At 31.9% G+C, this 16,220-nt stretch overlaps 1 protein-coding gene across 5 annotated transcripts in view; it reads left to right on the top strand.

Annotated features, from left to right (window-relative positions):
* Positions 1–2,314, top strand: part of LOC106462136 (hemicentin-1-like) — a 302,286-nt gene extending 299,972 nt beyond the window's left edge. For all 5 annotated transcript variants that reach the window (XM_022389456.1, XM_022389468.1, XM_022389460.1 and 2 more), the window contains one exon: positions 1,943–2,314. Coding sequence is in view for 1 of the 5 variants with exons in the window: in XM_022389468.1 (XP_022245176.1) it covers positions 1,943–1,972 (30 nt within the window). In the remaining 4 variants the exon portion in view is untranslated. The remainder of the gene's footprint in view (positions 1–1,942) is intronic.
* Positions 2,315–16,220: the final 13,906 nt, after the last annotated feature.

Genomic DNA, 16,220 nt, shown 5'->3' with positions numbered 1-16,220 from the left:
AAGGCAGAAAGTTCTTTCATATTTACTAAGTGTCTAAATCTGTTTTTATCTTTTCTTTTTTCAAAAATGTAATACATACGCTTTCTCTCTCTCTCTCTTTCCCTCTTTCTTTTTTTTTTTTTTGGAAATCGGGGGAAAGTTATTATTCACATATATGGTTGGATACAGCCAGGACTAACAAAGCACCATGGTAATTATATTGTACAGAAACTCTACTAAAGAACGTTTAAGTGTTATCCGTTGCCTGGCATTTTATTATGCAACTTTTTAAGTAATAGATATGGTATCACATGAGGTTTCAACACATGTCAATAGTACGTCCTCAAATGGTGTTCAATAGAAGTTTCAACACATGTCAATAGTACATCTTCAAGCGGTAGTCAGTAGACGTTTCAACACATGTCAAAAGTACATTCTCAAGATGTGTTCAATAGACGTTTCGAAACATGTTAATAGCACATCTTCAAGCGGTGTCAATGGACGTTTCAACATATGTTATTAACGCTTTCTTAGGTGGTGTTCAGTAGACGTTTCAAATTCGGTACGATAGCCACGGTCGGCCCATAGTTTATAGTAATTTTCAGCTCAGTAATAGCAGACGTTAGGTCACTTACTTGTGATCTTTACTATTATACATAAAACATTAAATCTCTATCAGTTCTGGAATATCTTCCCAGCAAAGGCTGCTCCTTTTGTATTGCAACATTTTCTGAAGGGATAGTTTTGCATCATCATCCTCATTCATATTTTAAAACAATTTCCATCAGAGTACACTCAGATGTTGCTTCACCTTAGGAGATGATATTATCTTAATGAGTCGGTTTGATTTATTGATCAAAGTTCTACTGACGAACGTTAGGTTGTTAACCTAAAAGGAATATCCTTTGTTTGAGTAAAATTTTAAAATATTACAGTTAAATAACTAGAAAATAAATTTACAAATTCATGCAATATTGACTAATTTGATGTTGCCGAATCAATATTGGTGACATGTTTCATTTCTTTTTAAATTGTGTTGTTTCCTTATATATCTAGTTTACACTTACCGTTTTTCGATCCTCTATAGTTAGTTGAGTTTTACAGTTGTATTCATTACATTCCCCTTAACTTTTCTGTAGTTACTGCTTATATTTTCTTTGTAATTTATTTAAACAGATGTGTTGGTTCTTTGAAAAATACCTGCGCATAGTCATCCTTAATTTTGAAATGGTAGATTAGAGGAAGCCAGCCAGTCAACAGCTACTAAGCGCTTACTCTTGACTAACCCATAGGTGGGATTTGACTATAGTTCTTATAGTAGGGAATGGGCTGGTGGTAAGGGAGCTCGGCTCGTAATCTGTGGGTTACGAGATAAAACCTGTCGCCAAACCTTGGGGGCACTATAAAGTTACAATCAATCACACTATTCGTTGGTAAAAAGTAGGTCAAGAGTTGGTTGTGGATGGTTCTTATAATTTATCATTTCAACTTTAGGAACGGCTTGATAGCCCTCGAGCATAGCTTTGGGGAAATTTAACAAACACTCTTACAGTGTTCCCCCAACCCCACAGAAACATGCTAAGTGCAAGGGCACACCCGCCATCAAACAGAAGGATTGAGCCTATTTTAATTAAACTTACTCACCAGTTTCTAATACCTAGAGAAGTCAACATACTAAAAACTAAGAAGAAAAACTTGTCTTTTATGTCGCACTACTGTTAAAATATGAAAGAATGTCACGTGGTTCAGTACCTATTGCGTATGTTACTATGTTAAATTGAAATTATTGCGCACTTTAATGTTCCATGACAGATTGGTGTTTTTAACTGTGTTGATGACTAATTTTACACTTGAAATCTGCAGATGTTCTAACAGTACAAAGTTTTAGTTTATTCGTAATAAGTTGTATATTAAAGAACATTAACAATAAGTTGGCGACTTTATTTAACATATCTTTATATAGATCCGCCCAATCACGTCCCGCGTCGAATAGACGCAAAGGTAACTGTTTACGTAGATGGAAGTCGGGCCTTTCATCATGTTCAAAAGAGGACAAACTACATTAGGACAAGTGAGAAGGAAAGGGTTTAGTTTTTCAAGGTAAAAATCGAGTAACGATGACCATTTTGGAAGATCAATGAAGAGAACAAATCTTTTAAATCTTATATGTAAGAGAATACTGCTTGTTATTTCTTGTGCTGAATATTATCGCCTTATCTGATGTGTATTCTAATTTCAAGATGTTCGTCAATGCACTTTCGGTATCTGATTATCCACACCACAATGTATTTAGGAAATTTACTTCGAGGAATTAATAAAGAGTGTTTATAATATATTTCCGAATCTTTCTGTGTGGTTTAAGTCACGAAAAATCTATTAAATAAATATCGTTTATTCACTGGAGTAGCAGAAACAAACAGAAGAAAAAGAGTAACTTCAAAACCTTGTTTATCTGAATTTCGGGTTTTTAGTTTCATAGTTATAACCTAAGATGCTTTCAAGACAGTTTTCATGATTTAAGAAACGACTTAGAATATTTTTAAGATTTGAAAAGAGTTTTTATGGCAGTTATTGAGGTCTTAATAAGAATCAAATTTGGCATGGAGATCAAGTAAATAAACTTTAATTTGTAATCATAGCTTAATTTTGAAATATTTAAAAATAGCATTGCTTTTTTTATTTAATACGAGTATAGTTGAGTTGTGTGACCAAGAATATTGAGTAGCTATATATATATAGAAATACGTGTGTGTTGAGCAGATATATATATACATACAAGTGCATGTTGTTTGTCCTCATCATCTCACAAGATATGAGAACGAAAGTGTCAGAGCCAGAGGCAAACATGACAAGAAAGCCTCATTTTCCAGTTTTATGATCAAGGGTATGAGAAACTCAGTGCGCTTATGAAAGCCTGAACTTCGAAAGTCACGAGCTTCTGTGAATATATCGACCACTGTATAACTTGCTTCTAGATCATCTCTTTCAGTTAACATTTCGTCATAGATTAAGAAATTCCAACCCTACTACAAAGGATCTTGCTAAACATTTTATTTGCTGGTGAGGTTAAATGTCACTCAAAAGGAGTTAATTTGATATTACATTTCTTCCTCTTAGTTAACAAGAAAAATTATCAACATCGGTCACGAAATAAAAATATTCATAGGTTTTTACACATTCTCATAAGGTATTTAAAAACCCTGTAATTAAACAATCTAATTTCACTGTTTGTTGTTCGTGAAAAAAAGTACACATAACTAAAAACACTAGAAAATGCTAAATACAGTCGTTTCAGACAACCAGATGACAATAAGATATATTTTGATTATATGTATGTCTTACAAACGTTATAAACACACACACATATATATATGGAATAAATTACGTCATGTGTTTAAAATCATTTTAAGTGCGAGAGAAGGAAAAATTCCATAACGTTTTTATAGACATTTTATAGCTTGCTACATTAGAAAAAAATACATACACACACATATATGTATGTGTGTATATATTAATTTTTTACTTATATTTATGAAATGTAATATTGGTATTGAATTAAATCAAAGATTAATTTCCATTTTTACATTGTTTATTGTTTTAAGGAATAACATGTTTGTAATAATTTCCAAAAAATAATGCTTCAAGAGGTTTGGTTTGTAAGGAATTTCTGCGCTAGTCATCCATAATTTAGCAGTTAGTCAACATCACCCACCGGCAACTCTTGGACTACTCTTTTGACAACGAGTAGTGGAATTGACCGTCACATTATAACGCCCCCACGGCAGAAAGGATGAAGATGTTCGATGATTGTGAGTTGAGCGCCCTAACTACCAGGCCACGCTAGGCCTCGCTGCAAAAGGTATAGTATTTTATTAGTAGTACTTTTTAAATCTATTTCAAAATATCCTTATTTGCTGAAATTTTCTTAATATGGTACAAAAGACTTAGCACATTTGAAACATGAATTATCAAATCTACGCATTTTTGAATTAAGCGACCAAACTTCTTTTTTGAAAAGAAGATTTGATTACTATAATTAGTAGCTCATTGGAAAAGATAGTATAATGTGCTACCATTATTCAAGATCTGGCATCAGGTGTATTTTCTTGCCAGATCTAGCATCATGTAGTACTGCCAAGCAATATCTTGTATCATGTTTACTACCACGCAATATCTAGCACTGTCATGTAACGTCTGACAACACGTATACTATCATGCAAAATCTGCCATAATGTTGTATTAAGATGTAAGAAGAAGTTAAAAAGATCGTACTCAATAATTCAACTTAGTTTTACCAAAAATATATTTTATTTCATCACGATTTACCCAAAATGAGATTATTTTAAACCTGTGAACATGACAAATAATTATAGTGATTTAATTTAACGTTTCTTAGCTTATTCATTAACGAAAATTAGGAGTCTTGAAAATCAATAATTAAAACTATTCAATCTCCAAACCCGTTACACTAGCTATCATTGTTTTAGGTTTTCGTTATTGTAAAGTCAAATCAATTGATGATAATTTAATATAAAATTTGTATGGATAAGAATCTACGTATGTAATTCAATTTACGTACAGTGAGTAGAAAGTAATACTTCGTGACAAGCCTAGTGGGAAAATGAGTAGGCACATGTAAGGCTACATAAATACCTTAATATGTGCATGTATACTTAGACATACGTGTATGGGCATTTGCGCTTACATTTGAGTATAAGAAAGATCTGATATTTTCTGTTTAAAGAGGCAGAATGTTGTTTAGGAAATTTTTTTAAGCTCCCCCAACCAAATAAAACAGTTTCGGACTACAGTGAAACGTTTACAGTTTTGTAATAACAGAACTAATTATGGATATCAATTTTCAACAACTAGTATAGAAACTATCTTTATTCAGGTGTTTTCATGTAAATATGGTTTAAATTTTCATGCAGCTTCTGCCTGTAATTAATCACACCCGTGTTTATCGGATGACTAAAAATTGTAAAGAAGGTGAAGAGTACATATCGCAATATTTGTCCTTGAGTCTCAAGCTAGTGTGTATGCGTTTCTATGTGAACATCTTGGAAAGTAGCCTATACATATAGGTAATACAGAAACCTGTAGAACTGACTTGGGTAAAGACTGCATGTAACTTGATTTCCCTTACTCCCAGTGTTCTATTTATTATTCACTTACCATGCAGTCCTGAACCTGCGTTTTGCAAGAAATTTTAGCTTTTCAACTGGATACTAGGAGACGTGAATACCTCAGGTTTGTTCCATAGGTCTCAAATGAGCGCTATGCTATCCTCTCATTGTCATTTCTAATATACAAATATTTATAGACTCTAGGGAGCTTTGAGCTCCAGTACAATTCATCATGTCTCCAAGCGTTTGTAGTTCCAACAAAGGCAGCAGAACCGACAAGCGAAAGTCACTTGAACACAACACTGTTTTATTGCTGTATGCTAATCATATAATGGAGTGTGTTAGTTTATTATGTATGCTGTCTGTTAATTTAATGAAGAAACTGCTTTAGTGTATTAGCTACGCGTTGTTCGCTCGGCGAGGTCGTCAGTTAACAGGTAATAAAATGTTTGACTTGAATTCAAGCGCTAGAAGATTCAAGTGTGACAGTTTAATACTTACAAATTCAATAAGTAAAGTATTCTAATATTACCATGAATCAACATACAGTGAATTATAAGATAATCTAGTTTATCCTTGTTTCAGGGGTTTTATTTACCACGTATCATGATTAGATACTCAGTAAACTCTATATTTCAGTTTGAAAAATTGTAGTATCTCTAGTAGTTTAAGCACCCGTCTATTGGTGTTCTAAGAACTAGGCAACACTAAACTTTGTAATCCTCAATTCTGTAATTTTGTTTATATCACTAATTCATACCATACATACAACTACTTTACTGTATATATATAGTTATTTTAATCCATTTTATCAACACAAACTAGTTGAGCACTCGATTTATGAAGCTTCATTTTCCACTTCCATAACATAGTGCTGTGAGATGAAAATTGTTATATTCTTAACGTTGAGTGTGGAGTATCATAAAAGACGTATAATAGGCTGATAACCAATATACATTTTGACTTTTCGTTTCAAGTCTCATGGAAGTCATGTTTAATAATTTTATTCAATCCCGTACTCAGTTTTGAGAAGTAACCAACTTGAAGATTAACCAATAATTAATAAAAAAAGCTACAACATTATCAAAATTTGAGGCGTTGCCAAAGCGTTGATACACAATCAACGCTTCAATTCGTAAAACGTCATTATTTGTTTTTTACCAAGTACTTTTCCTTAAAATTATTTTCCTACATCTTTAATTTCTGAACATATTTTAAATCCAATTAGTAATTTACTTTTAAAAGATTAAAAGGATAATATTATTTCAGATATATTCAGTCGCACAGTTACTTTTTATTTTGCTCTTTACCAGATAAATATCATTATTCATTATTATCTTTATAATTATCGATTTTTACATGGAAGTTTCCCATTATTTTACCTTTACAAAAGACAATTTGATTTAAACATAAAAAATAAAGACCATCTTCAAGGTGTTATCAGCATTTTTTATACTTAAAAAAATATACAGAACAACTAAATTACGTTCTTCGTTAACATATATATAACGACCACGCGATCCAGAAAATGTGGAAACATTTTCCAGTTATGTGATTAAAGTACAAGAATGAAGGAACACACGGCAAAAAATGGCTGTTCAAAAAACGAAGCTCTAGAAAAACAGACTGCTCATTATACGTTACACATACGTTTTAGGTTGACTTGTCACAAAAAAAATCGTTTAGATAAAATGCACGGTTAATATTGTAAACATTTACTGCATTTCATTAAGCCAACATTTCTCTTTCTTTGACTATCAGTTGAATACTGAAATCAAATATTTAAATATTTTCAGATTTTCTATTACCCCTGTCTGAGGATGGAGTTATATATATTTTAGGATACTTAACATGTACAAATAACATCGTCTAAGACATCAGATAGTTATTGGCGCAAAGATACTCGAGGGCTATCTGCGCTAGCAGTCTCTAATTTTAAAATGATAGACTAGAGGGAACCTAGCTAGTCAATATAACCAACTGCTAACACTTGAATTATTGTTTTCTAACGAATACGGGGATTGACTGTCACATTATAACGCTCCCACTGCTAAAAAGGCGAGCATGTTTGATGACGGGATTTAATTTCGCAATCCGCAGATTGCAATTCCAGCGTTCTAACCACCAAACTATACCAGGCTAGCTGATTAAGAAAAGGTTAAGATTCTCATGATGTAACATGTTGTGAGGTATTATCTGGTTATAAAAGGGTTAAGATGCTCATGGTGTAACTATAAGCCAAATATGTTTTATAAGAACTCATGTTTTTACCATAGATATCTATGCCTCAACATCTGGCTGTCAGATTGCCTGGAATTCTGTTTCTATTTTTTTTCCGTGTTCCACAAATGAAAAATCAGAAAGATAAAGGAAATTGAAATTAATAAATATAGAGACTACTCTTTCACTAATACGATCACAAAGAAAGTGTTCATACAAAATAAAGCTCTCTTTTCCATTTAATTTTAAGATATTTCAGGATTCAGAAAATCTCTCTCACAGCTTATGTATCACTTTTTAACGCCTTCATTTCACACTTTATTTTCCAAATTCTAACTCCTTTATAACTTTCCTATATTGACCTACTGAAGATTAGCTGTAGCAGTGTCAATGGTCGTCTCCAAACTAACACGCGTGATTGAAGCTTGTTATACTATTTAAAAAATACCAAAATATATCGTCAGTTTTAATACGACTGTTTGGTAAACAAAGAACAGTAATTCTTATATGACAGAATTTTTATTTGTTTATCGTACTTTCTTTGTACCTAAATTTGTTTAACAGTTGTTTTTTAAGCACATGGTACATGATTCATTCACCTTAGTTCTTATGTTTTCCATTTAATTGTTTTAACTAAACCACAAAAATATCCTATAGTTTCTTTCAGTCAGAAATTTTCAACAAATGCGAAATACAGTTGTTCATATTTTATAAACTTATCTTATAAAGTGTCAATATGTCAACTTTTCCACTTAATAGTACTGACTCTAATGTCTTGTGATGATAAGCTCTTTGTTTAGGGTAATTTTTCCTGCAAAACAAGTCAAAATCAGTGGGGTGGGTCAAAATTCTGCGAAAAACACATCTTAATTCTTGGGAATAGTGATAAAAATGGTTTTACTAGAACTCTCGGAATTAGTGCACTTTTTATAGGACTAAAGGTGGTGACGAATATATAAATAAAAGGCCACGAATTTTTATCTAGGAGATTTGGTATTTTAAAGTTCATATAACGAATATATTATCTGCAGAAAAAATGGAAAATTAAGGGTGTCTTAAATTTTGAAAAAATTCCGAGACATAAATCTTTCCGAAACTTCGTGATTTTTTTTAACTTGAGTCAGGTGTATTTTTTCTTGAAAATCAAAGCAAAATTGAAGTTCGTCAACATCCTGACAAAGTAAACAAGGAATGAGTTGTTGATATTTTTCGAAAATGGTGAAAAAATCTGTCAAACACTCCAACGCCTAAGCCTTTAGCATATTTATGAAAATAATGTGATTTTTTTTGACTGAACAGTTTAAGTCCTTTATCATACAGCTGATATTTCACTGTTTAACTTTTCAATATCACAGCTTAATTTCCACCATTTTTTCTTCCTAAGAAAAATATAATTGAAGGAGGTCAGAATTACGATAAAAACATCTTAAAAGTTTTAATGAAAAAAGAAGTTCGAAAAGCATTCGAGTGCATTAATCAACCATAATAAAAGGAAAATTCAATTAGGCCAAAATTATGACAGAACATGATGGATTGAAAACTTTAAAAAGTTGATGTGAAATTGAAAATGGTTAAAATTTTGACAAAAACACCAAGTTATAAGTCTCAAGCAGTTAACTAAATATAGAATTCTTGAAAATATTAAATTGGATTCTTATAAAAGAGCGTCAACATTTATGGTGGCCAAAAAACTGATATAAACAATAAGTCTTTAGCCTTGAAGATTTTATCTAATATACATTTTATAGTTCCCAATATGAAAAAATCTTCCTTACAACAGAAAGACAAAACTTAGTTAAAAGTTTGATAAAGGCATTACGATTTAAGCGTATGGAAGTTAGGTAAAAAATCAGCAGAAGAATGTATGATTGAAGCTGAACAAAATCCTGAAAACAACTTTGAGACTTAAGCCTTAAGGATTATATATATATATATTTTTTTAAATATCAAAATTAATATGTCTTTCTTACTGAAGAAAAGGTTCGGCTTTGGTTGTTGTTAAGCCCAAATATATACAATGGGCTATTTGTGCTCTGTCCATCACGGGTATCGATCAAATCCCGATTTTTAGTATATGTAAACTACAGATTCACCGCTGAACTACTGAAAGCCAAAAGAAGGGGAAATGTGAAAGTGTAACAAAGGTTTAAGACTTTAAAATTTTGGTAATAAAAATGATATTTTGAAAGGCACAATTTATAACTGTTTTCCCTGCAAAAGAAATTAAAATCTGAAGTTGGTTAACATTCTAACAAAAACACCAAGGATTAAGCTTTGGGAGTTTTAAGAGAAAAACGAATTCTTTTGAAAAGCCCAAGTTGGGAGTATTTTTCCTTAAAAACCAGACAAAAATATTGGTGGTCTAAAGTGTGACAAATGAACCAAAGTATATGTTTATGGAGGTTTCTTGAAAAAAATTGAACATTGAGAAACCCAAATCTAGTGTATTTTACCTGTAGAATAAAGTAAAAATTAAAGGCTTTTGAATATTTTTAGAAAAATACATTTTGATTGTCAATGTAAAAAACAAAACTAAAGCCCACATCGCGTGTATTTTCCTTCAAAACAAAAGAAAACTTTGTGCTTGCTTATTTATACTTATAGCCATACTTATTGCTGCCCTACCGGAGAAAAAAAGTAAAATAAAAGGAGGTTAAAGGTTTTAACAAAAAATTAAGACTTGTGACGCATAATAGATTTTTTTTTTGAAAATCCCAAATCGGGTGTATCTTTCAAGCATAATAAAAGCAGCAGTTATTGAGGGCAAACCTTTTTACAAAATACACGAGGGTTTAAGACTTGAAAGGATTAATAAAAGCCTAAATTTGGTGTGTATCTTTCCTGCAGAAGAAAGTGAAATTGAAGGTGTGTAAAAACTTTGACAAAACAGGAAGTCTTAAGCCTTACGGGTGTAATAAAACCATATTTGACCAAATTGACTGTATCTTTATATAAAAGAACGTCATACCTATAGGCGATATAAAGGTTTATATTAACACCAAGGCCTTAGCATTGGATATATTTTTTAAAGCTCATATCGATTTTATTTTACCTGCAGAAAAGGGAAAAAATTGAGAGTAACCAAAATCGTGACGAAACCTTCGAGATATTTGCCTTTGGAAATTTAATGAAACAAATTAATTTTGTTTAAAGCCAACATAAAAAAGGAAATATTGAAGTTGGTAAAAACATTATCTAAAAGTTGCTGATATTCTTTGTTAGTTGTTAGGTCCCTAATTTTAAAGGTGACAAAAATCTGTCGACTTTAGGTCGGGAAGGAATAGAGACGATGATGTCATAAACACCAGAGAGGATGGCGATATAGTTCCACGAATTGTCACAAGAGGGCGGGTTAATAAGACATACGGAAGACAGAGAAAGCGTTGCTAAACGTGATGTCATAGTTCCATGAAGTGGAAACAGAGGGTGCTAGTGTCATAGGGAGGGGTGGTATCATAGTTCGATACCAGAGGGCCTGCTACTATAGGCGGACGATGTTACTAATGTTCTATAGGTAGACAGTGCGAATAAGATTTCTATTGGTGTTATCCAAGTTTTGTAGATTGACGGTGTTACTAAGAGTTGTATTACTAAGGTCCTATAAGCAGACGCTGTTACTAATGTTTTACACAGAGGGTCCTGTTACTATAGACGGACGGTTTTACTAAATATTATACAAGGACGCTGATATTTGGGTTCTATATGTGAGTACTATTACTATAGGCGGATTTTGGATTTATGGATTAAATATGCTATTCCTCCATCCATATAACTATTACTTTTATTGTTCTTGGCAAAATGTTCCATTTTACACATATTATTTTATAGTTCTTAGCTTACATACGTTTTACGAAGGCAGATGTTGTTACTAGGCGGACAGTGTTACTATAGGAGGATGTTTTATTACACTCCAGTTATCCAAATAATTACGAAGTATTTTATCAATAACATATATAGGAAAAACATTTTTACATAAACATTATTTGATATTTTAAATATTTATGGAAAACTTCATAAGTACTTGATGTTTTGTATATACGATGAAATATAATCTTAGCCACGCTTTCTATAAAAAACATTTGGTACAAAAGCTTTCGAAGTCCTAATACAAACCAGTAACATTTATTTTTTTACGGTACACTTTACATTGGAAGTGACCAGCATTATTATGAATCAGAGCTTCCAAAAAGGAGATTTGATGATCTTGTTGATGTTCAACAGTGAATTTTATACTGTTATGTTTACTGTTACAGTACTCAAGATATTGAGAAACTTGATCAGAGATTCTAAAAATGGTAAAAGTACCATCCACATATCTACTTAAGTAAAGCGGTTTAAAAGATTACGGACAGTCTTTCAACAATTTTTTTTTCATGATGGCACAGATAAAGGTTGTCCAAAGAAGACGCCAGTTTATGTTCAAACGTGTAGTTTAAATTGATTAAAGCGCAAAAGAATTTTGATTTTATCAGTTATTATTAGCCATAATAAAAACACAACTAGATGTTTAGACGTCACAATAATTTTAAATACATGTTTTTGAAAATATTTGCAATATATTTTCTTATATTAAGAAGCTTAACAACACAATACAACTATCACTTATATTTTAAGTTATGTACTAATGTGTACTAGCAACAAAACATATTATTTTATAACTAGTTTCAACAAATGAAGCTAATTTCATTTTCATAAAATTCACATTCTTTTGGAGCTTTTACATTTTACACAAATTTTCATTTAAAAAATCCTAAATTGGTTTTATAGTATTTTTTTCTTTTGCATTAAAGTAATTTTCATATCATTTGGGGCCTGGTACGGTCTGGCGTTTAGGGCGCTCGACTAGCAATCTCGAATTCCCGTAATGGAACATGCTAGCCCTTTTACCGTTAGGGCATTGTAATATGAAGCTGCCTTCTCTCTAGTCTAGTCTATTACTTTAGAATTATGGACGGCTGTGTATATGTAACTGTGCGTGATAATTATGCAACAAACACATCCACTAGGACGGGATGTCAGTCCATCGCAGCAAATTGTAAGTGTTTTACTCAAAGACACAACGACTAGGCTCGAAGGAAATTCGAATCCGCAACCTTTCGATTTACAGCAGTAACCATTGACCCATGCAGCACCTTTTCCAATGTAAAAAGTATTATGGATATTTGAAAGAAGTAAGAAAACGATATTTTTCTCAAAAGATAGAATTTAGAATTAAAGTTAATTTTTGAGAAAACGCTGATAATATGGTTACGCTATTTGTATTTGTTTATAGCGTCACGGTGGATCGGTTAGTAAGTTTACGGTCTTACATCATTAAAATTGGTGGATTCGAGTCCCATAGATGGACAGAGTGCAAAAAGCTCATTGTGTAGCTTTGCATCGGTAAAACAATAACAGCGTTGGTTGTGAAAACAGGCCTCTCAGAACATATTAAGACTGTTCTACCAAAAATAAAATGCATTATTGATTTTTATGTTATCTTTTCCTCTCACAAAAATATTTATTTGTTTTTTTTAGTTTATAGATTTTTTCAAACCAGTTCTTATATCAAAAGTTAACATTAAAATGGGGGACATAACTTAGTTTTTGTATTAAAAAAGAAACACGATTTGTTTTAAATACACCAACTGATTACCAGTTTTCTGAAAAAAAAAAACGAATGTCAAATTTAATGTTCTGAAATTAATCATTTTTAATGAATAGTTGATGTTATTGCCAGTTCCTGGCGAAGGTACTTGTTAAATGGCTGAAATGTTGTTGCACAAATACTATGTGATTATTAACTCATTCATTGAAGGTACTCCAAAACTTACACTAACGAAGCTTAATTGTTCACCAGAAACCCCAAACAAATCAATACAACCGAAAAAAAAGTCTGAAATTTTACCCTTCTTTGGAAGCCATAGCGCACTGAAACGTTACAATGATCTTTCATTTTACAAGAAGCTTCGAGAAACTTCTGAATAAAACTAGAGAAAGCAATGAGAATATGAATAGATAATCAAGAAAAAAGCAATTAAAGAGGAAACAAAAAATGTAACTTTAAAACCTTAAAATGTTTTGACATTATACAGATAAAGATCACGTTCCTCGTGTTTAGAAAACGACGACTGAGGAAGAATAGAATTTTGAAAGCAAAATAAGAAAGAGAAACATATTGAATTGAAATATCTAGGAAAAGAAACACATAAAAATAAAAGTAGCAAGGAAAAATATGACGGGAAGTAAATCATGAAAAACATCAGCTGTAGGAGATGGAATACTTAATGTGCTTATTTAGAACTCAAGAAAAGGGATCTGAAATTGGCGAAAATCCAACCAGCCATATCAAGAAAACCAAATCAAAAAGAACAACGTATTAAGAAGAGTCGAGAAAACTGGCGAGCAGAAAGTGAAGAGACAAATCTGCTGGTTATGCGAGAGAAACGTTTTTACTACAAAAGGCAAGAAAACAAACTGAGCACTCATTATGTAAATCAGTGTAACGTGCAAGAGGATCCTGGCGCACTACATACGCTAGTTCGAAGTTAATACTCTTTTATTTCTGCAGACTATAAATAATGTTAAATTTTTTTAATTTGCTTATTAAAGTTTTCGTTATCTCGGATCTTTCAGGCTAAGCTTGTTATAACAAGTCTAATGAAGCAGCTGAGATGAAATAACTATTTACGCTGCGAAACATTGTTTTTAGATAGAATTGTTATTCAAATGATATCCACTCAACTCTTTTACTTGCTTAGAAATGGTAATTTAGATATACACCCTATTTAAAATGTTGGTTTGTTTTAAGGTAAAGCCACATTGGGCTATTTGCTGTGTCCACGGCGGGGATTTTACCACTGTAAGTCTGGGGGGACTATTTATAATGTAAATATATCCTTTTAATATTTTGCTTTAAAACATTAAGGATATGGATTTAAAATTAGTATATTGATAATCCCACAACAAAAATCACTTTATACTCATCTAATACTAATGCATTGCTCATTTTGGGGAATATCTATATAAACACATAGAAAGCGAATAGCAAAATATAATTAATAAACGAAGAGTACTAATGAAATAATAAATATAATAATAAAATTGTTTGCTTTGAATTTCGCGCAAAGCTACACGAGAGCTATCTACGCTAGCCGTCCCTAATAATAGCAGTGAAAGGCCCGGCATGGCCAGGTGGTTAGGGTACTCGACTCGCAATCTGAGGGTCGCGGGAAAGAATCCCTGTCACACCCTTTCAGCCGTGGGGGCGTTATAATGTGACGGCCAACTCTTGGGCTACTCTTTTACCAACGAATAGTGGGATTGACGGTGGGTGGTGATGACTAGCTGCCTTCCCTCTAGTCTTACACTGCAAAATTAGGGACGGCTAGCTCAGATAGCCCTCGTGTAGCTTTGCGTGAAATTCAAAAACAAACAAACAAACAATAGCAGTGAAAGAGTACTCTTTTACCAACGAATAGGGGGATTGACCGTCACATAGAACGCTTCCACGGCTGAAAGAGCGAGCATATTTGATGGGACAGAAATTCGAACCCGCGACCCTCAGATTACGAGTCGAGTGTCTTAATCATCTGGACATTTTGGGCCAAAATCTAAGAAAAACTTTACTAAAAATAGTACTTTTTTATGAAAATTTCCCAATGTTTCAGAAAATTCAATAAGGTATTCTGATTGCTTCTATCAAAACTGAACGTGGGTTATCTAAGAATGAGTTAGCTCATTTGCTTATATAAAATGTTGTATTATACTTAATCAGCTCATCGTAGTAGCGCTTTCAATGTTATAACCATCATTCTCAGTTCTCGTTCAAAATTAGTGTTTAATGTTATTATGCATGTTAAGTGACGATATTGTTGAGATAAATAAATTATAAGACAGGTGTTGGAAATAATTGTATTTACTAACTTATGTGTTATTCAAACAATTATAAATAAATGATAAAATAGGTGTTAGAAATAATTGTATTTAATAACTTATGTGTTATTCAAACAATTATAAATAAATTATAAGACAGGTGTTGGAAATAATTGTATTTACTAACTTATGTGTTATTCAAACAATTATAAATAAATGATAAGATAGGTGTTGGAAATAATTGTATTTAATAACTTATGTGTTATTGAAACAATTATAAATAAATTTCTACAAAATTAGAATTTTGGATGCATCAAGAGAGTGGTTCGCTTATGATGTTTAATGTTAAACCTAAAGATTATTCAATACCACGTGACTATTTTGGCCAGAAAATACATTGGTGATTAAACTGTTTCTATGTAAATAAGACAATAAATTGGATGAAGCTTTTTATATTGTAATTTATGAAAACTTAGTAAACAAATAAAAATAGCTGTTACTGCTATATATTTTCTAAATTCTAGACTCGTAACGAAAGTTTATAATGCAAGTTAAATGCGCAGATTTCAAATCTTGCTTTATTGACCTCGCTAAGCTTTCCAAGCATATTATTAACAATTTTAATACAGTTTATCTCAGAAAATATATCATAATAATTCAAGCAGAGAGTAGCGGATTCCATAACATCAGGTCGTTTTGTTTTAACGTAACAAATTCTATTGAAATACCGATCATACTAGTTTTTACCACGACAACAAAACGGTTGCTTGGAAGTAAAATTAAAGTGCTTTGAGTAATAGTCATAAATTGCTTGGAATTTACGAAATAATAATAATGTAGCGATTGTGTATTAGATTTTTCCTTCTCTTGAAAAACCAAAGTAACTATAATGAAATTAGCTTTATTTGTTTATTTCAGTTAAGTCATGAGAACTTTCAAAGCTGCGGTTATGATAAAGATTATATTAATTTAACATAAACGCATTATTTCCAACATTAGAATCGGGTCCGGCATGGCCAGGTGGTTAGGGCGCTCGACTCG

Source organism: Limulus polyphemus, unplaced genomic scaffold, assembly GCF_000517525.1.
Source record: "Limulus polyphemus unplaced genomic scaffold, Limulus_polyphemus-2.1.2 Scaffold43, whole genome shotgun sequence".
In the NCBI taxonomy this organism is placed as follows: Eukaryota; Metazoa; Arthropoda; class Merostomata; order Xiphosura; family Limulidae; genus Limulus; species Limulus polyphemus.
The sequence above is the reverse complement of the archived record's forward strand: the minus strand, read 5'-3'. Positions and strand labels throughout refer to the sequence as shown.